This window comes from Podarcis muralis, chromosome 2 (assembly GCF_964188315.1).
Source record: "Podarcis muralis chromosome 2, rPodMur119.hap1.1, whole genome shotgun sequence".
In the NCBI taxonomy this organism is placed as follows: Eukaryota; Metazoa; Chordata; class Lepidosauria; order Squamata; family Lacertidae; genus Podarcis; species Podarcis muralis.
The window spans coordinates 13,917,475-13,944,203 of NC_135656.1; the positions used below are offsets into that span (position 1 = coordinate 13,917,475).

General features: G+C 47.6%; 1 protein-coding gene across 2 annotated transcripts in view; it reads right to left on the minus strand.

The window, feature by feature from the left end:
• The window catches only part of LOC114586514 (inactive dipeptidyl peptidase 10-like), a 54,813-nt gene that overhangs the window by 2,564 nt on the left and 25,520 nt on the right, over nucleotides 1–26,729 (minus strand). Inside the window, exons 11-24 of one of the 2 annotated variants that reach the window (XM_028710107.2) lie at nucleotides 25,309–25,432; nucleotides 23,920–23,958; nucleotides 20,604–20,711; nucleotides 19,089–19,180; nucleotides 18,936–18,983; nucleotides 13,925–14,043; nucleotides 12,755–12,802; nucleotides 11,440–11,538; nucleotides 11,218–11,284; nucleotides 9,281–9,475; nucleotides 5,480–5,534; nucleotides 4,982–5,081; nucleotides 4,250–4,308; nucleotides 2,443–2,515 (exon numbers count right to left, since the gene is read on the minus strand). In XM_028710107.2, coding sequence (XP_028565940.2) covers nucleotides 2,443–2,515; nucleotides 4,250–4,308; nucleotides 4,982–5,081; nucleotides 5,480–5,534; nucleotides 9,281–9,475; nucleotides 11,218–11,284; nucleotides 11,440–11,538; nucleotides 12,755–12,802; nucleotides 13,925–14,043; nucleotides 18,936–18,983; nucleotides 19,089–19,180; nucleotides 20,604–20,711; nucleotides 23,920–23,958; nucleotides 25,309–25,432 — 1,226 coding nt within the window. Of the gene's footprint in view, nucleotides 1–2,398; nucleotides 2,516–4,249; nucleotides 4,309–4,981; nucleotides 5,082–5,479; nucleotides 5,535–9,280; nucleotides 9,476–11,217; nucleotides 11,285–11,439; nucleotides 11,539–12,754; nucleotides 12,803–13,924; nucleotides 14,044–18,935; nucleotides 18,984–19,088; nucleotides 19,181–20,603; nucleotides 20,712–23,919; nucleotides 23,959–25,308; nucleotides 25,433–26,729 lie in introns of those variants that run through there. The other variant, XM_077923903.1, reaches the window with a different exon arrangement.

A 26,729-nucleotide genomic window follows, 5' to 3' on the forward strand; every position in this document is an offset into this window, starting at 1 on the left:
CTAAGGTCTCAAATATAAATTAAATGTACATAAATGTACAAGGCAAACACATACGTAAGTATATAAACCACGTGTCTGAAATAGGACAGGAGAACAATCTTGAAGCCCTTTTGACTCTCCCAGTGACCTCAAATATTCCTCTGCAGTAAGGGAGGGAAATGGGGAAAGCGTTCCCATTGCCTTTTCAGTTGCAAATTCTGTCTTAAGGGCGTATTTGTGTAGCAATAGGGTGAGTCTTTGACCTGGATTCAGGAATTAAAGTATTTACTATCACAAAAGAATGGCCAGGCTGCCCAGGAAAAGCAATCAGTGACCATTAACAGATATCCTGGCAGACAGGATTTGTGCTGTAGACCGCCTCCTTCTGGTGATGTATGTAAGATGGAGGGTGATCTTGGGTTACAGGGTGGGCAATTTCAAAAGTCTATATAAGGGCTTGTGCACTATTGTTCAGGGTTCTCCTCCCTCCTGCATGTGGCGAGTGGGGACCCTGTTGCAACGGTTTAATAAAGATCAGGCTTACTAACTGCTTTGCTTCTCAATATACTCTGGTTGGTCTCTGTTAGGGAACCCATATAAGGACTTTATACCGGCTCTTGGCTTTATACCGGCTCTTTCCCCATAAGGGAAAAAGGAGCAGGTTTTTTCCTATAACAAATGCCTTAGCTGAGATTCCTACATTGCAGGGGGTTGACCCTAGGAGTCCCTTCCAACTCTGTGATCATTCCTGGAGAGAAAAACCACTTAACTAGGGGTGGGAAACCTGGGCCTGAGTCTAATTTCATGCATAAAGGTAAAGGTAAAGGGGACCCCTGACCGTTAGGTCCAGTTGCGGACGACTCTGGGGCTGCGGCACTCATCTCGCTTTACTGGCCGAGGGAGTCAGCATATAGCTTCCGGGTCATGTGGCCAGCATGATTAAGCCGCTTCTGGCAAACCAGAGCAGCGCACGGAAACGCCATTTACCTTCCTGCCAGAGTGGTACCTATTTATCTACTTGCACTGGCATGCTTTTGAACTGCTAGGTTGGCAGGAGCAGGGACTGAGCAACAGGAGCTCACCCCGTTGCGGGGATTCGAACCGCTGACCACCTGATCGGCAAGCCCTAGGCTCCGCGTCTCTTAATTTCATGCATACCTTGGGCTAGTTTCACATGGGTGTCAAAGAAACAGGGGGGTGGGACATAAGGGAAAATGATGTGTCTGAGAGAGAAAAAGGGGTGACACAGAGAGGGAGACACACATGCACACAGGGGTGCCCTACCCACTTTTGGCTCTGGCCCCAACCACTGCCAACCTGCAGTGGTACCTCGGGTTACAGACGCTTCAGGTTACAGACACTTCAGGTTACAGACTCCGCTAACCCAGAAATATTACCTCAGGTTAAGAACTTTGCTTCAGGATGAGAACAGAAAACGTGCTCCGGCGGCGCAGCAGCAGCAGGAGGCCCCATTAGCTAAAGTGGTACCTCAGGTTAAGAACAGTTTCAGGTTAAAAACGGACCTCTGGAATGAATTAAGATCTTAACCCAAGGTACCACTGTAGTCCTCAGTGCAGTGTGTGGGGAATCCCTACTGCTGCTTCTCCCTCACCTCCCCACTCCGGCGGCAGGAACAAGGGGAAGGAACAGCTGCTTCCACTGCCCGTGCTCTTTCCCTGTGGGCAGATGCACAGACTGGACCCAAAGGAAGAGGACATAGACAAATGGGCAGAAAAGAATAGGGAGGAGGTAAGCCAACTCAGGGAGGGAACCCACTAAGGGCCTTGCTCCCAAGGGGAAAAGATGGGAAAGGTCTGTTTGTAGCTCAGTGGTAGAACATCTGCTTTGCACACAGAAGGTAAAGGTAAAGGTAAAGGTCCCCTGTATGGTTAAGTCCAGTCAAAGGTAACTATGGGGTTGCAGCGCTCATCTTGCTTTCAGGCCAAGGGAACCGGCGTTTGTCCACAGACAACTTTCCGGGTCATGTGGCCAGCATGACTAAACGCCTCTGGCGCAATGGAACACTGTGACGGAACCCAGAGTGCACTGAAACATTGTTTACCTTCCCGCCACAGCAGTACCTATTTATCTACTTGCACTGGTGTGCTTTCGAACTGCTAGGTTGGCAGGAGATGGAACAGAGCAATGGGAGCTCACTCCATCATGGGGATTCGACTTTCCAATCAGCTAGCTCAAGAGGCTCAGTGGTTCAGACCACAGCGCCAGCATCTCCAAGTAGATCTAGGAGAGTCCTCTGTCTGAAATCCTGGAGATCCACTGACAGAGTGCAGAAGGTATTATAAGGCCCCTTCCTATCTTCCTGTATAAGGAGGCAACTGGGAAGGAGCCCATTCCACTACATTGTTCCCAGCTCCACCCCCCAAACCCTCGAGTCAACCTGAAGATCATTGTTAGGGGATGGGATGGGCGAGTGGGAGAGTCAATGGAGAGGTCAAACCTTACCATCTCCAGTTCCGTGGGCAAGGAGGACATTTCTGTTCTTGAGGTGGGGTGCTTCTTCCAACACAGAGGCCATCTGGAGGGAGGAAAAGGAAAAGGGTGGAAGAGGCAGGAACGAAGCACCAAAATGTCTGTCTCCCTCCCCACTCTGCTCCTTTGCAGCAGCAACAAGGAAAGCTTTTCCTGCGCAATCAGGTTATAAATCGGGATGCACTTGTGCCAGCAGGAATTGGAGGAAGTGCCAGCAGCCCAAGCTCTGCACGGACATGTTGTAGGTTCCGGCAAATCACACATGGATACACAGCTGGCAAAAAAAACCAACCCGTATTTTTTGCTCTATAAGACGCACCAGACCACAAGACGCACCTAGTTTTGGGAGGAGGAAAACAAGAAAAAAAATATTCTGAATCTCAGAAGCCAGAACAGCAAGAGGGATCGCTGCGCAGTGAAAGCAGCAATCCCTCTTGCTGTTCTGGCTTCTGGGATAGCTGCTTCTTATAGAGCCTGCATTCGCTCTATAAGACGCACACACATCTCCCCTTACTTTTTAGGAGGGAAAAAGTGAGTCTTATAGAGCAAAAAATACGGTAATTGGTGATTTCGTGGGGCAAGTGGAATGGGGAAGCTGGCAGCCACTGAGGAGGTAGCACCAGAGAAACGGGTTCAAAATGTAACAGCTCATTTTCTTTCCATTTCTTTTCTTCTCTCTTCTTTGGGGTCCCAGCAAATGAAGAATGGGTACAAAAACTCATGGAACATGCAGAAATGGCAAAACTTACCGGAGAAATAAGAAATCAAGATCACAAGCTTTTTATAAAAGAATGGAAATGGTTTATGGAATATTTACGAACAAACTGTAAACAGATAAGAACATTGGCAGGATTATTGTAATCACCCGCAGTTTTATAAGAGTATATATTTAAAGTAGATGGATAAATGAACAAATTAAGTTAATTTGGATATGCATAAAATATTAGAAATAAATTTAACGAACCGCAGAAAGAGGGGGAAGGAAGTCAAGTTTTGAAATGTTAAAATGATTGGTAAAATTACTGAAATGTATAAAACTGAAAATCATTTTAAAAAAACAACGAAATGTAACAGCTCAGGATTCTGTGTTTGCCAGCTCAGCTGTGGGCCTGCACTGCATCGGCGATATGTTAGGCCTTCTTTTTACAATGGAGTCACTTAATTTTTTTTCATTCACAGTGGTGTTTTATTGTTTTGTTTTGTGTGTGAGTTTTACTGCAAACTTCTGCAAGCACTCTTTGACCTAGACGGGGGGGGGGGGGTAGGGATTTTCAGAAATTAATACGGCTAAATAAAGCGAATCTTCCTCCTAAAGGATACTGGGAATATTGCCTACCTCTCAACAGGGCCACAATTCGCAGCACTCTTAGTAAACTACAGTCCCCAAGAGTCTTCAGGGGACATAGTAAAGGTAAAGGGACCCCTGACCATTAGGTCCAGTCGTGGCCGACTCTGGGGTTGCGGTGCTCATCTCGCTTTATTGGCCAAGGGAGCCGGCGTACAGCTTCTGGGTCATGTTGCCAGCATGACTAAGCCGCTTCTGGCAAACCAGAGCAGCGCACGGAAACGCTGTTTACCTTCCCGCTGGAGTGGTACCTATTTATCTACTTGCACTTGCTGGACATATAAAGGGCCCCATTACCTTCAGTAGCTTAGGGCCTCATCAGACCTAAATCCGGCCCTGTGCCAGACCCTACCTCATTCAGTACGCAAGAAGGGGTGGGAGGGAGCGGAGGAAGGCATAAGTAACAGGCCCTATTTCCTGCCCCTTTCTCCGTACCGTGTAGGCAGCATCCTCCCGGGCTGGCATCCCCAGGTAGCGTTCGGAGAAGGTGGCAGCTGCGGCAAGAGACAGAGTTAAGGGATCTTTGGAGTCATTTCTTCCAATAAACACCTCCCCAGTACAGCTGCAGAACCCCAAAGCAGTGAAATGGACAATGAGACTTGACTGGAGGTCCATCATCGCCCCCACCCATATAAAAATATAATAATAATTTATTATTTCTACCCCGCCCATCTGGCTGTGTTTCCACAGCCACTCTGGGCCGCTCCCAACAGAATTAAAAGCACAATAAAACATCAAGCATTAAAAACTTTCCTAAACAGAGCTGCCTTCAGGTGTCTTTTAGAAAAGTCAGGTAGTTGTTTATTTCCTTGACATCTGATGGGAGGGCGTTCCACAGGATGGGTGCCACCACCAAGAAGGCCCTCTGCCTGGTTTCCTGTAACCTCACTTCTCGCAGTGAGGGAACTACCAGAAGACCCTCGGAGCCGAACCTCAGTGTCCAGGCAGAATGATGGGGGTGGAGATGCTGCTTCAGGTATACTGGGCCGAGGCCATAGCAGGTCCAAGGTTTTGTTGCTTCACTGTTGTATTTTCCAGTGAAACTGCATGATTTATACATGCAGCAGAATTCATCCCTTTTCACAGAATATACCGTGGTGCAAAATTTAGATTCCTTTTTTTTAAAAGAAAAAGAAAGAAAACCAGACCGTCTTTACTGCTACTCACCGTGGAAACGGAAGCTAGTAATGGGTGCCACACCAGTTCCGCATTTAAAGAGGTCTTCTGCTGTTGCCATGAGCTTCAGTGCTAAAAAGCCTCCATAGGCCTACACAAAAGCAAACATACGTTTTATTATTCATTCATTCAAAACGTTTTATTCCATGTTTCAATTTTTTTTTAAAGCAGCGTGCCGTGTAACACTTTGAACTTTTAAAAAAGAACGACCGCAGCTTGAAAACAACAGCAACAAAACCGCAAACGAAATATCAATCAGCAGTGCATCATTTAAATCAGGGTTGGGGAACTTGTTGTTCCACTGTTGTTAGACTACAACACCCATCACCGCTGCCCATGCAAGCTGGGGCTGATGGGTGTTGTAATCCAACAACATCTAGGAGGGCCACGAGTTCCCCATCTTTGACACAAGGTATGAAATATGTGGTCGCAGGGTGCAGGCAGAGAAGAGCATCATGTTGTCAGGAGGCAGAGGACCATGTGGTTTACCTTCCCGTAGACAGCTGTGCGCCTGCGATCCACGTAGGGAAGCTGCAGCAGCCACCTGCAACACAAGGAGGGGAAAACATGTTTGTGCAACCCGCTGCTCCTGGCATCATCTGCCAGCCGCCACCACTGCCCTTCTCCCTGGCTGTGCATTTCCTTTGTGTGTGTGTATGATTTTTATTAAGTTTTCTATTTTACAACTTAAAATATTCATTAAACAACCTGAAAATGTCAATGGCTTCCCTTCTTCTCTTTCCATGGTTCAATTTGCATATCATAAATCCCTGCATATTTTACATAAACTAAACTATTCAGTAAAAAGGGACGCGGGTGGCGCTGTGGTCTAAACCACTGAGTCTCTTGGGCTTGCCGATCAGAAGGTCGGCGGTTCGAATATCCGGGACAGAGTGAGCTCCCGCTGCTCGATCCCTGCTCCTGCCATCCTAGCAGATCGAAAGCTCGCCAAAAAGTGCAAGTAGATAAATAGGTACCGCTCCGGCGGGAAGGTAAACGGCGTTTCCGTGTGCTGCTCTGGTTTCGGTGTTCCATTGCGCCAGAAGCTGGCCGCATGACCCGGAAAAATTGTCTATGGACAAATGCCGGCTCCCTCAGCCTGTAAAGTGAGATGAGCGCCGCAACCCCAGAGTCGTCTGCGACTGGACTTAACTGTCAGGGGTCCTTTACCTTTTTAAACCATTCAGTATTCCATTAATACAGCCATCAAAACTTGTTTACACTGTTGAATTTATCTTAATGCTGCCAATGAGGGAAGGGAGAAGAGATCGAGAGAGGAAAATAAGACTAAGAAAGTAAAGAGTAACAACGTTTGGAATGCCGTAAAAGTTTGTTTATGTATTAAATAAAATACACTCTTCTTTATTAATTGAGAACCTGACTGCGACTGAAGTATTTTACTGGGAGGACCTGGTTGGTGGCAGTGGATTAGTGGTGTATGGGTCAATAATCTGTGAGATGACCAGGGGCTCTGTACGAATGCCACAAAATTTTAATGTTTCAATATTTTAATGTTGTCTTTTAATCTTGTTTTTAAGTTGTATTCATTCAACTTGTTTTTATTATTGCTTGTTAGCCGCCCTGAGCCCGGCCTTGGCTGGGGAGGGCAGGGTATAAATAAAAACTATTATTATTATAATGTTTTCAAGTGTACACAGTTCCCCCCACTATATTCAATAAACATTTCCCAATCTTCTTCAAACGTATGTTCTTCTTGTTCTCTTATTCTATATGTTCGGTCCACAAGCTGCACATATTCCATCAGTTTAAGTTGCCATTCTTCTTTAGTTGGGACCTCACCCATTTTCCATTTTTGGGCTAACGAAACACAGGACGTAATAGTAGCATACATAAATAGTCTTTTCCACCCATAGGTTCAAACCTCCAAAACAGCCCCATGCCTTTAGCTCCTTCTTTCATGTTAAATCCCTTGCTGCAGAACTGCAACAAATCAATGTGTTGATGTGGGTGGGTGGGTGTGCACATGAGTGCTTCCCAATCTTATCTGGTCTCTGTTATTGGTCCCTCATAGTATCAGATAGGTAGGAGGGTCAGGGACTCGGAGCACCAGCAAAGGGGGAAAAATAACGAATTCCTTACTTCCAACGTGCAAAGGGAACAATAGGGACATTGCTTTGCTAAGCCCCAACTAAGCAGTTGCAAAAAAGTAAGCCATTTAAGCTCATTGAAATTCTTAATCAGGTTGGATGTCAAATACAAAAAATGTGGAGAGGTGAAGAGGGGGAAATTATGCTGCTGGGCAAGACTGAGGGGGAAAGCCCTAGTCTGCAGAGTGTAATAGTCTTAAAAATGCGATGGGAGCAGGGACGCGGACTTATAAAAAATATTGGGGGGGCCCGGGAAAGCTCATGAATAATAAATAAGCTCATGAATATGCAAATAAAGTGGCGCCGCCTCCTCGTGAGCGAATAGGGGAGAGCGTGCTGCGCCTATTAATCAGCTCCAAAGGAAATTGGGTGGAGCTTTTGCTCGGGAGGGAGGGCAGGAGGCATGCAGCCCGCCCCTCCCTGTGCATTTTGGGCTGGGGGAGGGGCGGCGATGGCGCTCTGCTGGAGGGGCGCCGGAGATTATTGGGGGGGCGGAGCCCCCCCAAACGAATTTTTGAGGGGGCTCGGGCCCCCTCAAGCCCCATGGAGTCGGCGCCTATGGATGGGAGAAATGTGCAGACTGCAAACCTAAATCCAGTTACTGAAGAGTGAGTCCTACTGAACTTCACAGGGTTTAGGTAAAGGGACCCCTGACCATTAGGTCCAGTCGTGACCGACTCTGGGGTTGCGGCGCTCATCTCGCTTTATTGGCTGAGGGAGCTGGCATACAGCTTCCGGGTCATGTGGCCAGCATGACTAAGCCGCTTCTGGCGAACCAGAGCAGCGCACGGAAACGCCGTTTACCTTCTCGCCGGAGCTGTACCTATTTATCTACTTGCACTTTGACGTGCTTTCGAACTGCTAGGTTGGCAGGAGCCGGGACCGAGCAACGGGAGCTCACCCTGTCGCGGGGATTCAAACCACCGACCTTCTGATCAGCAAGTCCTAGGCTCTGTGGTTTAACCCACAGCGCCACCCGCGTCCCATCTTCACAGGGCTTACTTCTGAGTATATATATGCAGTGGTACCTTGGTTTTCAAACGTCTTGGAAGTCTAACGTTTTGTTTTTCAAACACCGAAAACCTGGAAGCAAATGCTTCCGTTTTTTGAACGAATGTCAGAAGTCAAATAGCTTCCACTGAGTTTTCTTCAATTTTCTCTATTGAATTAGCGCCTCAGTTTTTGAACGTTTCCGAAGCCGAACGGTCTTAAGGAACGGATAATGTTCAAAAACCGAGGTACCACTGTATATACATAGCATTGCCCTGCAATTTAGGATACAGGCCATGCTTGGCACAAACAGATCTCCAGCTGCATGAAAGGCTGTGGAGACAAATAAGTAAAGCTGCAATCCCTTTTGAAATAGGAAAAGCGGAAAGAGTTGAATCTGCCTCTTGTCTCAAGGGATGATCGTGACTGGCTGATATGGAAGTAGTGATCAATTTTTTTTCTTTCAACTGGTATGCAGACCCAGGAGCGGGAGATAGGTTTGGAATTACTGGCTCACATCCCATAATCTATCCTGTGGAACAGGGGTCACTAACGTGGTGCCCACGGGCACCAGTGTGCCCACCAGGACCTCCTATTAAGCCCACAAAAGATCTCAGTAAACATCTCAAAAATCCATAATGCACCAGAGACGGTTTGCTCTTCCTGCTTAGTTCCTGGTTGAATTAGCTCAGCTTCTCCTACACTGAGAACACCCCCCCCCTTAAACATGCCTACATTTCACTGGATGCCAAGATAGGACACCCACCCTCTCTCCCATTCTGCTCTTTTAGATGTGGCAGCCATTTTGTTTTATGCTACACCTGCCCCCCATTTTGTGACTGGCACCCATGGCACACTCTCAAAATTCCAAATGTGCCCATTGGCCCCCCAACCTCAGTGAACCCTGCTGTAGACCCAAGACATTTTGCTGCTTGAGGCAGAGCTTCTGTCTCCTTTCCAACCCTAGGTTCATTGTCCCCAAGACTGGCTAAGTGACTTGGCACCTGAGACAGAAAAGCCCACAACTGCCTCTCTCCCTGCTGGCAAAAATAGAACAACGATAAATCGACTAGCAAAAAATTTGCTGTCCCTTTCAGAGTACGCCCAAAACCAGCTTCCTCACTCTACCTAATAGCAGGGCCGGTCCTGTGTTAAGCAACAGTATTAAAATGTGAGGCTCAGGCGTCCTTACCGCATGAGAGCTACATGGTCCTTGACATCCAAGGAGCCCAGCTGGCGGTTGACCTCATGCAGCAGCTTGAGTCCTTGGTTTCTAGATCCCCGGGCATCGAATTGGATCACCACGGCACCCAAAGAGCTAGACAGGACGGTGTCCCAATCAAGGTGGAATTCCTCAGTGGCCAGCTGGCCTCCTGGGGATTCTGGGCTGGGGGAAAAAAGCAATCAGAGGTTAGAACATGGATTAATGTTACACCTACCAGCTAGTGGCCTAGGATACGTTTGCACCTGAAGTGGAACCCAAACCAACAGCTCTGGGACGGAGCTCTTTTTTTAATTTTTATTTTTTTACAAATTTCCACAGGAATAGCAGGGGGGAAAGGTACCTCTGCCATAATTCCCTGTCAAAATGAAGGTTCCCCTCTCCCTCCCAGTCCACTTTCTCCCCCCCCCCATCTGTACTGGATGCAGCAACTTGGACATCTTCTAGCTTGCTCCTCTCCCTGCTGATTCATTAATGAATTCACAGCTGTGAGGACAAAACGGCATGGAGGCAAGGCTAAGCTGGCATGCCACTCACAGCTAGGGATGGAAGGAACAGTCAGTTAGAATTCTCTCTGTTTCCGATTTCTCCAGTATCAAATCCAAATCTTTGCATTCCTGCAGCAGTTTATGGATTTTCTCTTTTGGAATCCACCCAAAAATTATTCAGCTTCTTAGTTTAATTCCCCACCCCCCACCCAATAAAGACATTTCTGTATGCAGTTTTGCTTAATGGACACACTTCTGCAAGAAGGCATTTTTTTGCATGTCATTCCCACTAACATTTAAATCAGGGGTCAGCAAACTTTTCCAGCAGGGGGCCAGTCCACTGTCCCTCAGACCTTGTGGGGGGCTGGACAATTTATTTATTTTTTTTGGGGGGGGGGATGAACGAATTCCTATGCCCCACAAATAACCCAGAGATGCTTTTTAAATAAAAGCACACATTCTTCTCATGTAAAAACACACTGATTCCCGGACTGTCCACGGTGTGGATTTAGAAGGCGACTGGGCTGGATCTGGCCCCCAGGCCTTAGTTTGCCTACCCATGAATTACCGTATTTTTCGCTCTATAGGACGCACTTTTCCCCCTCCAAAAATGAAGGGGAAATGTGTGTGCATCCTATGGGGCGAATGCAGGCTTTCGCTGAAGCCTGGAGAGTGAGAGGGGTCGGTGCTTGCTCTCCAGGCTTCAGGAAGCTATCCGCAAGCCTTCAGAGTGCGGCAGGAGTTCCTGCCGGGCTCCGAAGGCTTGTGGATAGCAGCCTGTTCTGGGGGCTGGGGTTAGGGGAAGCTCGGGCTTCCCCTGCCCCCAGCCCCGCAAGCTCCGGGAGCGGCGACGAGGCTGCACGCAATCTTGCCGCCACTCCTGGACCTGTTCAGCCCCACGGCTAAAAGCGAAGCCAAGACAGCGAGCAGGATCCATCCCTCTCGCTGTCTTGGCACCTGCCAAAGCCGCGCGCAGCCTCTCCCAGCTGGAGAGGTTGCATGCGGCTAAAGAGGAAACCAAGACAGCCAGCAGGATGGATCCTGCTCGCTGTCTTGGCTTCATTTTTAGCCGCAAGGCTGGGGCAGGGGAAGCCCGAGCTTTTTAGCACTTTGCACTTTGGGGCTGGGGGGGAAATAAACTTTCCCCCCTTAATTCCCCCCCCCCTAAAAACTAGGTGAGCCCTATGGTCCGGTGCGCCCTATGGAGCGAAAAATACGGTAAATCTTTGTGCATGCTTTCTCCTAATGTATGCATTTTTATAAGCATTGATCAGTTGGACAGCTGCATTGCCAAAACAGACTAAGGGCAAAATCCAGAGAGCGGGGTTATTTTTGGTTTAGTTTTGGAATGTGCAGATTGGATAACTTTGCCTTTAAATGAAATCTGAATCTTATTTCTCCCTCCTTCCCACTACTCACAGCAGCAGTAGCAATGGACAGAAGGCACACTGGTGTGGCGGCGGCAGGGTCACACGCACAGACAGGTCTGAGTTGTAAGGGAAACAAGAAAAAATATGTGACTGAATATAGGAGGAGAGGCCTTTGGTCTCGATCCAGTAGCATGCTTCTTATGATCACAGCCATGCAATGAACTTCCTGTGAGGGGCTTGGGAAGTAGAGGGACAACCTTTGCATCCTCACCGTAGTTAGCAAGTCGAAACGACCTGAATTCCACCAACGGCATCTCTTTATGCATAAGGGCATCGTGCAAAAGGCGGTTCTCTTCCAGGAGAAGGAAGTCTGGGAGCCAGGAATGAGACAGATACCAACACCGTTAGTCGCACTTGGGCAACTCCCTACACAAGTCAGTTGTGGATGCCAGTCTTTTAGAAACAGTAGTTCCCCCATAAATATAGCAGATCTCTGGAACTCACTGATGCAGGATGGTGCGATAACGAGGGGCAAAGCTGCTTTTAAAAATCTGACCTTGAATTCAAGGGAATAGGGCTTAACTGCAGCTATTAGGCACAAGGCTAAAAGTGTTTCCTCATTATGTAACTCACGTGGGAAGTAAATGACAACCGTTATTGAGACCAAGGTGAACAACGTAGCAAATATGTTTTCATATAACACAGAACTCTTCTTTGAGGAGATTTCACCCCTCCCATATCCAAGAATCTGTTGATGTTCTCTGCTGATTCTCCAGAGAGGAGGGGGCGGTTTCTGCTCTCTACTTATTCCGCTCCAACCTCATGTCAGAGAGAGAGAGAGACTGAGTGTTAGAGAGAGATCGTGTGTATAGATAAGGTTGCTGCTAAGAGCAGCTGCAGACACTCAGTGCAGTTCAGCATTTTCGCTTAGACCTCATTTAGCTCTGTACATAGTTGTGTATTATAGTTGTAGATAGAATAAAAGAAGATATTCTACAGAGCTGCTCTCCGAGTCGTTTATGCTCTGCTATACTCTGCTGTGCGACGACTGTCTTCTTGTTGGAGTGAATCCGGTGCTCACAACTCTAAGCTGTGAGTCCACAGCACTTTGACCTGTTCCTGTGCAGAAGGTGGACTCTGGAAGTGCTACCCAGCTCGCCTAGCCCAGTCGGGGCTGAAGTGTATGAGTCTAGTTAGTGGCACTGGCTCAAGGGCGATGCTGACATCCTTTAGGTTGGGGCAGAAAAGCAGGTGGACAACTTCCCTTTGGACACAGAAAAATCAGCCACGATCAGCTCAGAGCTGATCAGACACACAGAACGAGAACATGGCCCACATAGTCTCCCCAAACTGGTTTCACCTGCTCCTGTGATCTGTTGAGAGATCAGTGCAGAAGAAAAGCACTGGATACATGAAGACAGATGGGTTCGGATACGCCAAACCAATGCACACTCAGTCACCAAATCAGAACCACAACACAAATATACTGTGCCTCAGAAAATATCCAGATCATATTTACCACTACCAATCAGACTTACTCTGTTTGTTTTTAAAGCAAATTCCCCCCCTTCAAATCTGATACTCACCACGGGGGTTAGCTGTGCGGTGAACAGAGACTTGAGGGACTCCAGGCCCTGTGGGGTGGAGAAAACTCAGGTCAGTAGTAAACAAACCATTGGCCATGTTGGGCAATTCACAAGATAAGAACTGGACACTGTTACATGCATACAGGACTTGCTTAAGTGAATGAGTTGTGTTGCTTCGAGACCATCTGTCTCTTTCTTTCCTTCATTAGACTTTGAACCCCTTGAAAAAGGGATCTATCATTTCCCCCTTTTCTTTTTGCTCATAGAATTGGCAACATCTTCATAGCCAGCCCTGAGTAGCGTCTGGCTCTAGATAAAATGTGTAGATGTGTGTGTGTGTCTAAATGCACGCACACAGTTTGTGTGCCCTACTGAAAATTCCATCCTTCCCAAATCTGAAGACTGTTTAAGTAAGTTAAGAGGGCATTCCTATTTGTCTGCAATTTTTTTGGACTTTACAACATAGCTGTCAACTTACAGATTTGAAAATAAGGGACCAGCAGCCTCAAAAATAAGGGATCAGCAGCCAAAATAAGGGATTTTCAGAGCACAGGTATGTTCAACTTCTGAGCTCCTCCGAGCCAAAGGCAGAAAGCCCAGCCAGCAGCCAAACGAAGCCTCAAGCGGTGGTACCCACAGCGCAGCAACCCGGCAAAGGGGATGCAGCAAGGAAAACCACCGTCACCTCTCCGCTGGGAAGCGCTGAGCAAAGGCGAGTCCCCATACAACATGGCTGATTTGATCAGCACAAGGCATGCAAGCTCCACCCCCCAGTCGTTCTTAGACTCCTTATTGGGTGAGCAACACAGCCAAGCAACACAGTTGGAGCCTCCCTCCTCCCTAGCCGGCAGGGAGGGAGGGAGAGGAGCTGCTTCCTTTGAAACCTGGGAAATTTAAGGGACATCATCAATAAGGGACAGCAGCAGGACATGGCGCTGGGATAAGGGACTTTCCCGCCAAATAAGGGACGGTTGACAGCTATGCTTTACAAGCAGTCAGAGTGTGCATGCATCAACATTTCAGCTTTCTATCCATCGTGGAAGGTACCTTAACAGTTTTGATCCATCCGTCAGACAGGCCCAAATGTCATAATAAAAGCAGATATAAATATATGTATTTGGGTAAATCCGCAAGTTTGTCTTGCACCTGTCTTCCCTTGCCGAAACCCACCTTTGCAGAACAATATAAAATGCCCCATCCTGGGGCTGAAACGGACATCTACAAAGGAGCAGCCGGGCTGCAGGCCGCAGGTCACACAGGTGCGGTTGAAGGAGCTGTCAAGTTCAACGCTGCCCAGGAAGAGGAGGAGAAGGACATATTGAGAAGCCTTTCCCTTTCACCCCCAAGACAGAGGGGGTGCCGTGGCTTCCTCTCAGCCCCAGTGATGCCCTCATTACCCATAGTGAGCCGAAGTCCTGCTGTTGGATGTTGGAAAATCAAGTTCAAAGGATACAACACAGAGAAGCATATGAAAACCTGAACTGGAACAATGAGCTATATATGGATATAAGGTAAAGGTAAAGGGACCCCTGACCATTAGGTCCAGTCGTGGCCGACTCTGGGGTTGCGGCGCTCATCTTGCTTTATTGGCCGAGGCAGCCGGCATACGGTCATGTGGCCAGCATGACTAAGCCACTTCTGGCGAACCAGAGCAGTGCACGGAAATGCCGTTTACCTTCCCGCCGGAGTGGTACCTATTTATCTACTTGCACTTTGACGTGCTTTTGAACAGCTAGGTTGGCAGGAGCAGGGACCGAACAACGGGAGCTCACCCCGTCGCGGGGATTCGAACCGCAGACCTTCTGATTGGCAAGTCCTAGGCTCTGTGGTTTAACCCACAGCACCACCCGCTTCCCAATGGTATATTACCACATACAAAAAAAATGTACTTAGTGGGCAGAGATGGAACCTGCTACACCCCCATCCTATAGATCAGGGTTTCCCAAACTTGGGTCTCCAGCTGCTTTAGGACTACAACTCCCATCATCGCTAACTAGCAGGACCAGTGATCAGGGATGATGGGAATTGTAGTCCAAAACCAGCTGGAGACCCAAGTTTGGAAAATACTGCTATAGATGCATTAATTGAAATTGACAGAGGAGCAGCACCTTAACACATGAAAAATGCTTTTTTTAAAAAAAATTCAACTCAGTGGGATTTTTCTATTTCGGTCCGAATATTTCATTTGCCCTGAATAGTCTGACTAGGAAGGATGAGTGAGATTCGGGATTCGGGACGTAATTCCACCTGAATGCCACTAGGTGACAGCAATTTCACACAGGCAAAAACGTTCCTTTTTAACCAGGCCTTTGGTTGATCTAATTTACATCCTATGCCCTTTTAAAATGGTTTTTTTTTTCAGGGGGGGGGGCTATTGGGTTGTTTTTGTTTTTATTAGTTATTTTGTGGTTTTATATCTTGATTTTATTTTGCAAACTGCCCTGAAACCCCCAGGTAATAAATTCAATAATAATAATAATAATAATAATAATAATAATAATAATAATAATAATTTACTATTCGTCTGGCTCATAAACATTAGAACGGGCAAGGCTCTAGACCAGATTCAGACCCTTAAAGGTAAAGGGTAAAGTGTGGCGAATTGGTATTTTGGGGCCCCGCTAATTGATTTATTGGTCCTCAATTAGCTACGCATGGCCGCCCACACACTTCCCTGCGAGACTCTGCTCCGTCTCCAGCAGCTCTTCAGTCACGCCTTAGCAGAGATACGCACAGCGGTGATGAAACTGTCACGTCCTTCACTTAGCTTCTAGACAAACACAGAGTCCAGGTTTGTCCATTTCAGCTCTTTATTCCGACATTCCCCCAGGGATCTCCTGGGCTCCTTTCAGCCATTACCGGCTACGTCTTTCTCCCTCAAAGACCAGAGGAGAACAGAACAGAAACTCCTCCCAGATTCCTCCCAGCTTCTACAAGCTGACGTCAGAATGTTGAGGCATCATGGGAACTTCTTAACCAGTTAAGTTCCAAACTTCACATAAAGGTACCCCTGCCCGTACGGGCCAGTCTTGCCAGACTCTAGGGTTGTGCGCCCATCTCACTCAAGAGGCCGGGGGCCAGCACTGTCCGGAGACACTTCCGGGTCACGTGGCCAGCGTGACAAAGCTGCATCTGGCGAGCCAGAGCCGCACACGGAAACACCGTTTACCTTCCCGCTGGTAAGCGGCCCCTATTTATCTACTTGCACCCGGAGGTGCTTTCAAACTGCTAGGTTGCCAGGAAGGAAGGAGGTGTGGAAGGAATACTTCTCTTCCTTGAGGGGGCCACTGAGAAGTAGAGGAGAATTAACAGGGACACATTTCCCCTGCCTCTCTTCCGACACAGGCCTTCATACAGGGTGACCAAATCCATTTGTGTGTCAAAACCAGGCCCCGATTGAAATGGATCTAGACAATCAGTTTCCTCCATGACCACCTGCTCAAGAACCTTGCCCAAGAAGGGGAGCTTGGCAGTTGGCCAGTAATTACTTAGATTTTCAAACTGAGGGAGGCTTTTTTGAGGAGTGGTTTTACCATTGCCTCCTTCGAGCTGGCAGGGACTATCCCCTCTCGTAAGGAGATATTAACCACAGCCCTGGAGGTGACAGAAGGAGGTGTCCTCTCCATAGCTGTCAACTTTTCCCTTTTCTTGCAAGGAATCCTATTCAGAATAAGGGAATTTCCCTTAAAAAAAGGGAAACGTTGACAGCAATTGGTCCTCTCCCTGATAGTATTTATTAGCCAAGGGGGTTCAGAGTGCAAGTGGTCGCCCTGTCCGGTCCAAGCACCTTGTCCGCATCCTTGAGCCTTACCAACTCAAAGTCATCCAACATAACAGGACTAGACAGTGCTCTGGACACCTCTTGAGATTCACCTGCAGACGTAAGCGATTTGATCCTCAAAATGCTTTGCAAAGAAGTCGCAGCATGCTACCATGGGACTGATTGACTGATTGATTATTTAATATATTGCCCTATACCCGGGGGTCTCAGGGTGGTTCACAGAATAAAATCAAGATATAAAACCACAAAATACATAATAAAAATAAAAACAACAACCCAATAAAGGTAAAGGTAAAGAGACCCCTGACCATTAGGTCCAGTCGTGACCGACTCTGGGCTTGCGGCGCTCATCTCGCTTTATTGGCCGAGGGAGCCGGCGTACAGCTTCCGGGTCATGTGGCCAGCATGACTAAGCCGCTTCTGGCGAACCAGAGCAGCGCACGGAAACCCACAGCGCCACCCGCGTCCCGAACAACCCAATAGCCCCCCCCCAAAAAAAACATTTTAAAAGGGCATAGGATGTAAATCAGATCAACCCAAGGCCTGGTTAAAAAGAAACGCCTAAAGGGGAGCCACTGCAGAGAAGCCCCTATTCTCGTGTTGCCACCCTCTGGACCTCTTGAGGAAGAGGCACAGGAAGGAGGGCCTCAGAAGATGATCTCAGGGTCTGGGTAGGTTCATATGGAAAGAGGTGGTCCTTGAAGTATTGCTGTCCTGAGCCTTTTAAGGCTTAATAGGTCCAAACCAGCACTTTGAATTGGGCCCGGAAACTACCGTATATTTTGCTCTATAAGACTCACTTTTCCCCTCCTAAAAAGTAAGGGGAAATGTGTGTGCGTCTTATGGAGCGAATGCAGGCTGCGCAGCTATCCCAGAAGCCAGAACAGCAAGAGGGATTTCTGCTTTCACTGCGCAGCGATCCCTCTTGCTGTTCTGGCTTCTGAGATTCAGAATATTTTTTTTCTTGTTTTCCTCCTCCCAAAACTAGGTGCGTCTTGTGGTATAGAGGGGAAAATACGGTAACTGGTAGCCAGTGCATTCGGACCAGGAACGGTGTAATATGCTCAAACTGTCTTGATCCAGTGAGCAAGCTGGCTGCTGAATTCTGCACTAGCTGAAGTTTCCGAACCGTCTTCAGAGACAACCCTATGTATATAATGCATTGCAGTAATCTAACCTTGAGGTTACGAGAGCATAGACAACAGTAGTTAGGTTATCCCTGTCCAGATAAGGGTGCAGCTGGGCCCCCAGCCGAAGCTGATGGAAGGCACTCCGGGCCACTGAGGCCACCTGAGCCTTGAGTGACAGCAAAGGATCCAGGAGGACCCCCAAGCTACGAACCTGCTCCTTCGGTGGAAGCGTAACCGCATCAAGAGCAGGAGACCGCCCGCCCATCTGGTCTAGGGAACCACCCACTCACAGTGCCTTATTCTTATTTGGATATAGTTTCATTTTGTTGGCTCTCATCCAGTCCATTACTGAGGCCAAGACACTGGAATCTGTCACATCCTTCTTTGCAGAAAGAAGTATGATGAAACTCAGTGGTAAAACGCCATTATGAGACAGACTATGTTGCGAGATTAATAGCCATAGGGAGAGGTGAGCCTTTACTCTGTTATCATGTTTGTACTCTAAGTTTGACTCTGCACATCTTCCCTGGAAAGGCTAATTTATGGTGCAACTTGTCTGGGAAAATTAATGAGCAAATGCCTAGATTTTATTTCATCGGAACTGAAAAAATGGCGTCTGCCACCCGAGGAGGACTTTTGGATCAGCGTGTCAATATTTATTGCAAACAAAAGACTTACCAGCTTTTTTTAAAAAAAGGGAGAGCCTTACAAAGTTCACACAGAAGTATAATATTGCTTACTTTAACTGGCCTGTGGAAACAACTCAGAGGCTATTAAGAAGAAAAAGGATAACAACAAGAAGATTGGAAGATGGGACTGGTGAACACTAAAAGCAGCAGAAATATGAGATGACTGGACCCTACTGAACTCAAAGCATGGGAACCCCCAACAAAAATTTATAATTTGGCAAAATATTTGGACTTTATGATTTGTATTGATATAATTTGGAATAATTAATGTGATATGATTGTTAAATGGAAAACTTAATCAAAATTATTATATATAAAAAAGAAACTCAGTGGTAAAACAGACCCTAAATATTTGGAGGAGGGGTTACAAGAAAAAACAGTTTAGTGAGCATTGAGGATACTTAATGGGCACAAAATACTGACTGACGGCGGTGGGGAGACACAGAAAGCTGGAACAATGGTGGAATAGAGTTTCCTGGAAGATGGCATGGCTGGTTAGCTGGAACCCTGAACAGAAGGTCCTATTTGGGCACTGTATAAATCCCAAGCATTATTAGTAGGGCACGAGCCGGAATACTCACCTGTATAAATGTTTGGAGCTGAGCCTGTCTTCAGAACTCAGGAAATATCTAAGGAAAAGGAGAGTGTCAGCAGAGACATAGTTTTCCCCACCTACTTCCATCTGGAGGAGCTGCTCTGGGGCACGGATAGGACCATGGCCTCCGGGTACTCACAGCCGTTTGCTGTTCTCGTCATAGGCCAGGATGCTGGTGACGTCCCAGGTCCCAGAGGTCAGGAGGCGCACGCTGCTCTCTTTGCGACTGGGCTGGCAGGAGAAAAAAGAAGGGGGAAGAGAAGACTCACATGTGTCATCACAATCCAGGTGTTGTTGCTATCTTCCCGCCACTGTTCCCCTCTGTTCCTGCAGACGGACATGCAAAACTCAAGCAAACTCAAGACATTCACCGGCTGAACTTCTGCATATTGGGTTGCTATTCCATGTCTAGTTAAAGGGGGGGGGGTGTAGGAATCCTAGATGGAAAATGATTATTGTTCTTGAAGCTGGGGTTTCATGGTACAGTGGTACCTCGGGTTAAGTACTTAATTCGTTCCAGAGGTCCGTTCTTAACCTGAAACTGTTCTTAACCTGAAGCACCACTTTAGCTAATGGGGCCTCCTGCTGCCGCCGCGCCGCCGGAGCACGATTTCTGTTCTCACCCTGAAGCAAAGTTCTTAACCCGAGGTACTATTTCTGGGTTAGCGGAGTCTGTAACCTGAAGTGTATGTAACCTGAAGCGTATGTAACCCGAGGTACCACTGTATATTGAATATTTTCCTTCAGATTGAGCTGAGGGTCACAGTAAGGGACACACTCTTTTTCGCCAGTTTCCTGTGCATATTGTCTCTCACACACCATTCCAGTTTCCTTATTAACCGTTCCCTTTGGTCTTCCTTCTTCCCCCAGTGCCCAGTCTGTGGTTCCTCCTTTTCCCGTTTGTTATGTACTGAGTTGAATAGGATCCAAAATGCAGCAATCTGATTGGTCCTAAAACAATAGGATCCAGAATGCAGCAGTCTGATTGGTCCACAGGAGCCACCCAATCCAGCTCCAGGTGGAAGTGAATCCGCAACCTGATTGGCCTACAGGAGAATTCCGGAATTAGCCAATCATGTGGGGCCCATTGTGTAAATAATGTATATAAAGCAGACATTCTGGGGGAACTTCCATTCCTCCTCACCACTATGAGCTGAATAAAGAGCATGAAATCCACTCTCAACTCCGAGTATATTTCACCGTTACTACCATGCCGTGAACCACAGAGAGTTTCTAAGTTTTGCTTTTGGTTTTCTTGACAGGGCTGCTGGGCCTTTAATACCAGGCACCAGCCAACATGGTGCCCACCAGAGATGTTTTCGTTGGGCTCTCAATTCCCAGCAGCCCCAGCTGGCATGGCCTATGGCCAGGGATTCTGGGAGATGTAGTCCATCAACACCTGGAAGTCACCAAATTAGGTACCCCTGAAAGATGCCTTATGAAATTCAGCCAAAATCTGCACAGCGTCCTAGAGGTACAAGTTGCCCAACCCTGCTTTCAAATGTCTCATGGGACATGGCATAAGATGGGAGGCCTGCAGGCATATGGAGAAGCAAACAGCAACTTCTGTAGGAAGCCGTTCCTCGTCTGAAAATGGGGGGTTTTAAAGTTGGCAGTCACATGCAGCAGGTGGATGTCGGGTAGCTAAATTTACCTGCGTGGAAAGCATGGTGACATGGTGGAATTCTCCACGAGGCCCTTGCTTCACAGGCACCGGCAGAAAAAGGGTCTCGGCGTCTTCAGAAAAGATAGGCATTCCTTGCTGGGATATATAGGAAGGAAGGTGTGAATGCATTGCTGGATACGCAGGTGAGTGTTTGATATTATTATTATTATTATTATTAATAATAATAATAATAATAATAATAATAATAATAATAATAATAATAATTTATTTATACCCCGCCCATCTGGCTGGGCCTCCCCAGCCACTCTGGGCGGCTTCCATAAAAACCAAAAATACAGTAAAATACCACACGTTACAAACTTCCCTGAACAGGGCTGCCTTAAGGTGTCTTCTGAATGTCAGGTAGTTATTTATCGCTTTGACATCTGCTGGAAGGGCGTTCCACAGGGCGGGTGCCACTACCGAGAAGGCCCTCTGCCTGGTTCCCTGTAGCTTTGCTTCTCGCAATGAGGGAACTGCCAGAAGGCCCTCGGCGCTGGACCTCAGTGTCCGGGCAGAATGATGGGGGTGAACAATTATTGTTGTTGTTGTTGTTGTTGTTGTTGTTGTTGTTGTTGTTGTTGTTACAGTGGTACCTCAGGTTAAGTACTTAATTCATTCCGGAGGTCCGTTCTTAACCTGAAACTGTTCTTAACCTGAAGAAGAAGAGTTTGGATTTGATATCCCGCTTTATCACTACCCGAAAGAGTCTCAAAGCGGCTAACATTCTCCTTTCCCTACCTGAAGCACCACTTTAGCTAATGGGGCCTCCCACTGGCACCACACCACCGGAGCATGATTTCTGTTCTCACCCTGAAGCAAAGTTCTTAACCTGAGGTACTATTTCTGGGTGAGTGGAGTCTGTAACCTGAAGCGTATGTAACCCGAGGTACCACTGTATTTGTATACTGCCCTATACCCGCAGACCTGAGGGCGGTTACAACATAAAAATCACAATATAAAAACAGAAAATACAAAACAAAAGCAACCCAATAATGCCCCCTGCCCATTACATTTTAAAAGGCTATGAATTGAAACCGGAGACGCTATATGTACCTTTCCTTGCTTATTTGTTTGTTTTGTATCACAAAAAAAAGCTTCAATAAAAATTATAGGGGAAAGGGGGCATTTGGATGTCAATCAGCCAAAGGCCTTGTTAAAGAGGAATGTTTTTGCCTGATGCCCATTATTATTATTATTATTATTATTATTATTATTATTAGACCTCTGATGGGTGTGGGCCGTCCCCCTTCTCTGCCCGTGTGCCTCCCTAACCCAGATGGTGGCTTTGCTGTTGTCCAGGAGGCTGCCCTTCTTAAAAACAGACTCTAGGCACATCAGGTAAACTCACACAGAAACAACTTAAGTTTACTAAACTGGGAGCCCTGCTTACACCTCGGCCTCCAAGCCCACTTTGGCTTGCTCCTCCAGTTCCCTTCTACATGAAGTTCTCCCTTCAAGTATTTCCCCTTTGACCCAGGACCTCCTGTAACTATACGTAGTGGCAGGCAGCCATGCTCTGAGCAGCACTGGGTGACCCAGTCTAGCTGCCGCCACGTTCATTTCCCACAGGGGGACAGAGTGAGGCTCGTTTGGAGGCATGTGGGAAATGAAGATACAGCAGTTAGACCCACCTGCCAAACTTGGCTCAGGTGTGCTGCCAGGCTGGACATTGATTAATTTATTTTACATGGTTCCGAACACCCTGGGTTTGCATTGCATAGGATGCTGCCTGACCATTAATCCATCTAAACGTAAAGGTAAAGGACCCCTGGATGATAAAGTCCAGTCAAAGGCGACTATGGGGTTGCGGTGCTCATCTCGCTTTCAGGCCAAGGGAGTCGGCGTTTGTCCACAGACAGATTTCCGAGTCATGTGGCCAGCATGACTAAACCGCTTCTGGCGCAACGGAAACCAGAGCGCATGGAAACGCCGTTTATCTTTCCACTGCAGTGGTACCTATTTATCTACTTGCACTGGTGTGCTTTCGAACTGCTAGGTTGGCAGAAGCTGGGACAGAGCAATGGGAGCTCATCCTGTAGCAGGGATTCGAACCGCCGAACTTCTGACTGGCAAGCCCAAGAGGCTTGGTGGTTTAGACCACAGCCCCACCTGATGTCCACTAGGTTCAGTACTATCTACACTGACTGGTAGCAGATCTCCAGGACTTCCAGGAGGAGTCTCTATCCGGCGTACCATAGATATGCCGAAGATTAAACCATGGCGCTTCTGCATGTGAAGCCAACCCTTTCTCCCTCTCCACTCGGGTTGCCTTATGTTTCTCCTCAACTCCTCAACCCCCAAGCAAAAAATGTTTCATAGTTTTTGGGTCATGGGCCAGGCTGTGAATATTCAGTAAGTCCTGATTTCCTGGTACCTGCAGTGGATGCAGACCGAGGCAAAGATGGCTGACCTGTGGCCTTCCAGATATTGTCTCCCATCACCCCGACCATCAAAACCCAACAACATCTGGAAGACCGCACAGGTTTCCCACCCCTGGAGGACACACCGAAGGAACTATCAAAAGTCAAAACAACCAGCAGAAAAACTAAACACAAATAGTAATATTATTTCATGTTATGAAATGGATGAATAATTTGGAGAAGGCATTCTTAAGTTCTTGTCCACCATCCCTGTGGCTGTGCACTTATTGGCCAGAATATCAGAAGCTGGGACTAGGTTTGCTTCCACAAACAAAGGCCTCTCCAAGCTGCTATTGCTTTTTGTTTTGTTTTTTTAAAAAAATATATTGGCCGAGGGAGCCGGTGTACAGCGGTGTACAGCTTCCGGGTCATGTGGCCAGCATGACTAAGCCGCTTCTGGTGAACCAGAGCAGCGTACGGAAGTGCCATTTACCTTCCTGCCGGAGCGGTACCTATTTATCTACTTGCACTTTGATGTGCTTTTGTACTGCTAGGTTGGCAGGAGCAGGGACTGAGCAATGGGAGCTCACCCCGTCGCGGGGATTCGAACCGCCAACCTTCTGATCGGCAAGTCCTAGGCTCTGTGGTTTAACCCACAGCGCCACCCACGTCCCTTTTAGCTGCTATTGCTTTTCTGCCATCAGCCTGGAGCAGAACTAGCTTATTCTGGATAGCAAACATTTACAACTTGGGTCTTTTAGGTTACCTGACATCCCTTGCTAAATGAATGGTCATTTATTGTTTGTGATGATGATCGACATGGACATTTTGAAGAAATATATATATATATATATAAACAGCAATTTCCTGATGAGATGTGGGAATGTAGCTGGCCTGGCACAGGGAATAATAAAGGAATAGAATGATCTCAAGCCTCTTACCTGCATGTCCACCCAGAAATCTGATGTCACTTTGTATCTCTAAGAGGATGCAAAACGTGGTTAGCAAAGCGTTCGGGAGAAAATAGGACAAAACTTCACCCTGGTACCTCATACTAGACTCCACAACCACAACCCCACTCCTGTACAGTGGACGCTCAGGTTGCGAATGCGATCTGTGCGGGAGGCACGTTTGCAACCTGCAGCGCCGCGTCTGCACATGCGCGGGTTGCGATTCAGCCCTTCTGTGCATGCGCAAAGCGCGATTTAGCATTGCTGCTCATGCGTCAGTGTCAAAACCCGGAAGTAACTCATTCCGGTACTTCAGGGTTTCGGTACGTCCGTATCCCGAAAACGCGCAACCTGAAGCGCCTGTAACCCGAGGTATGACTGCATTCTTTATTAACTCCCTGAGGTACTAAATTAGAACCCTCTAGGGCACAAGGAGAAGGGGACGACAGAGGACGAGATGGTTGGATAGTGTTCTCGAAACTACCAGCATGAGTTTGACTAAACTGCGGGAGGCAGTGGAAGACAGAAGTGCCTGGCGTGCTCTAGTCCATGGGGTCACGAAGAGTCGGACACAACTAAACGACTAAACAACAGCAACAACATCCTCCATTTCATGAAAGGATGCATTTAAAAGGTGTATTTTGAAAGGCTTTCTAAAGAATGGCTTTAAAAGGTAGCTATAGTACGAACTCCATACATAGAAACCCAGTTCTCTCACACACAGAAGTACATGAGGGACAATTTTGGTATAGTTGTTAAATTGCACGATCTGGAAGACCAGGTGTCAAGCCCCCAATCCCGCTATCAAGCTCACTGGGGCCAGTCACCATCTCTTAGCTCAGGCACCCCCAAACTCAGCCCTCCAGATGTTTTGGGACTACAATTCCCATCATCCCTGACCACTGGTGCTGTTAGCTAGGGATGATGGGAGTTGTAGTCCCAAAACATCTGGAGGGCCAAGTTTGGGGGTACCTGTCTTAGCCTAACCTACCTCACAGGGTTGTTGTGAGGTGGGGGAGAATCAGGTGCGCGCCGCTTTGAGCACCTTGGAGGAAAGGTGGGATAAAGGAATGTCCTAACGAAATAATACGGGTGTATTATAATACAGTGGTACCTCTAGATGCAAACGGGATCCGTTCCGGAGCCCTGTTCGCATCTAGAGGTAAATGTATCTAGCGATGGCACGTCTACGCACGCGCGCATCGCTTTTTGCCGCTTCTGCGCATGACGTCATTTTGAGCGTCTGCGCATGCGCAAGCAGCGAAACCCGGAAGTAACACGCTCCGTTACTTCCGGGTTGCCGTGGAGCGCAACTCGAACGCGCTCAACTTGAAGCAAATTTAACCTGAGGTATGACTTGTAGTTAGTAATGGAGCTCACCTCGGTGCAGGTCCCTGTGGCAGCTTCACACAGACTCAGCACGGACATGTTCTGCGGCCTATTTAACCATCGCACAGCCAAGCGGGAGTGTCCCACCCATTTTACCATGGTGATGTAATATTCCCTGGAAAGAGAGCAGTAGTGAAACCAGCATGCTTGGGATGGCGGAAACTAAACAGTCTTGGCTCCCTCAGGGGTCATTTGGCAAAAAGTTCACCAATCCATTAGCCGACCAGCATATCCAGGCCCCTTTCTTTGTATTCTTGCCCTGTGCCGGACAGGAAGTACAAAAAAAAAGGAGCAAGCTTCTGAACTGACCGGCACAGAGAGATATCAAAGAATTTGGTTTGAGAGCGAAAACAGCAATGGCTGCACTTTGCACGTTATTCTGAGATCAGTAAAGGAAATATGACCGGCATTCGCTAGCGTCGTTTTTTCAGTCTGCAAATGTTAGGTAAATAATTACAGGTTGCATGTGGACTAGCTGTGGTGGACGCCATAGGAGATGGTTCCTAGGGGCAGTAGGGACTTTGGCCGCCACAATAAAATATTTGAGGGGACTAGGCCCCCACAAAGTTGATGGGCATTTCCATTTAAATGGTGTGTGTGCACCACATCATGTGATAGATGATGCAGGGTGGGGCTTACCTGGGCCCCCACAATATTTTACTCAAGCTGGCACCCCCTGTTGGACGCTATACATTAAAGCAGGAGTGGGAAACCTGTTGCCCTTGTTATAAGAATTCTAAGTTCTCCAATATAGAATAAAAAGGTAAAGGGACCCCTGACCATTAGGTCCAGTCATGATCAACTCTGGGGTTGCGGTGCTCATCTCGCTTTACTGGCCGAGGGAGCCGGCGTACAGCTTCCGGGTCATGTCGCCAGCATGACTAAGCTGCTTCTGGCGAACCAGAGCAGCGCACGGAAATGCCGTTTACCTTCCCGCCGGAGCAGTACTTGTTTATCTACTTGCACTTTGATGCGCTTTCGAACTGTGAGGTTGGCAGGAGCTGGGATCGAGCAATGGGAGCTCACCCTGTCGCGGGGATTCAAACCGCCAACCTTCTGATCGGCAAGTCCTAGGCTCTGTGGTTTAACCCAGTGTTTCCCAACCTTGTGCCTCCAGCTGTTTTTGGACTACAATTTCCATCATCCCTTGCCACTGGTCTTGTTAGTCAGGGATGATGGGAGTTGTAGTTCAAAAACAGCTGGAGGCACAAGGTTGGGAAACACTGGTTTAACCCACAGCGCCACCCACGTCCCCCAATATAGAATAAATATTCATAAATGCACACATATCTAAATATATAAACCATGTGTCTGAAATAGCATGGGAGAGCAATCCTGAAGCCATTCTGACTCTCCCAATGCCCTCAGATATTCCTCTACAGTAAGGGAGGCAAATGAGGAAAGCCTTCCCA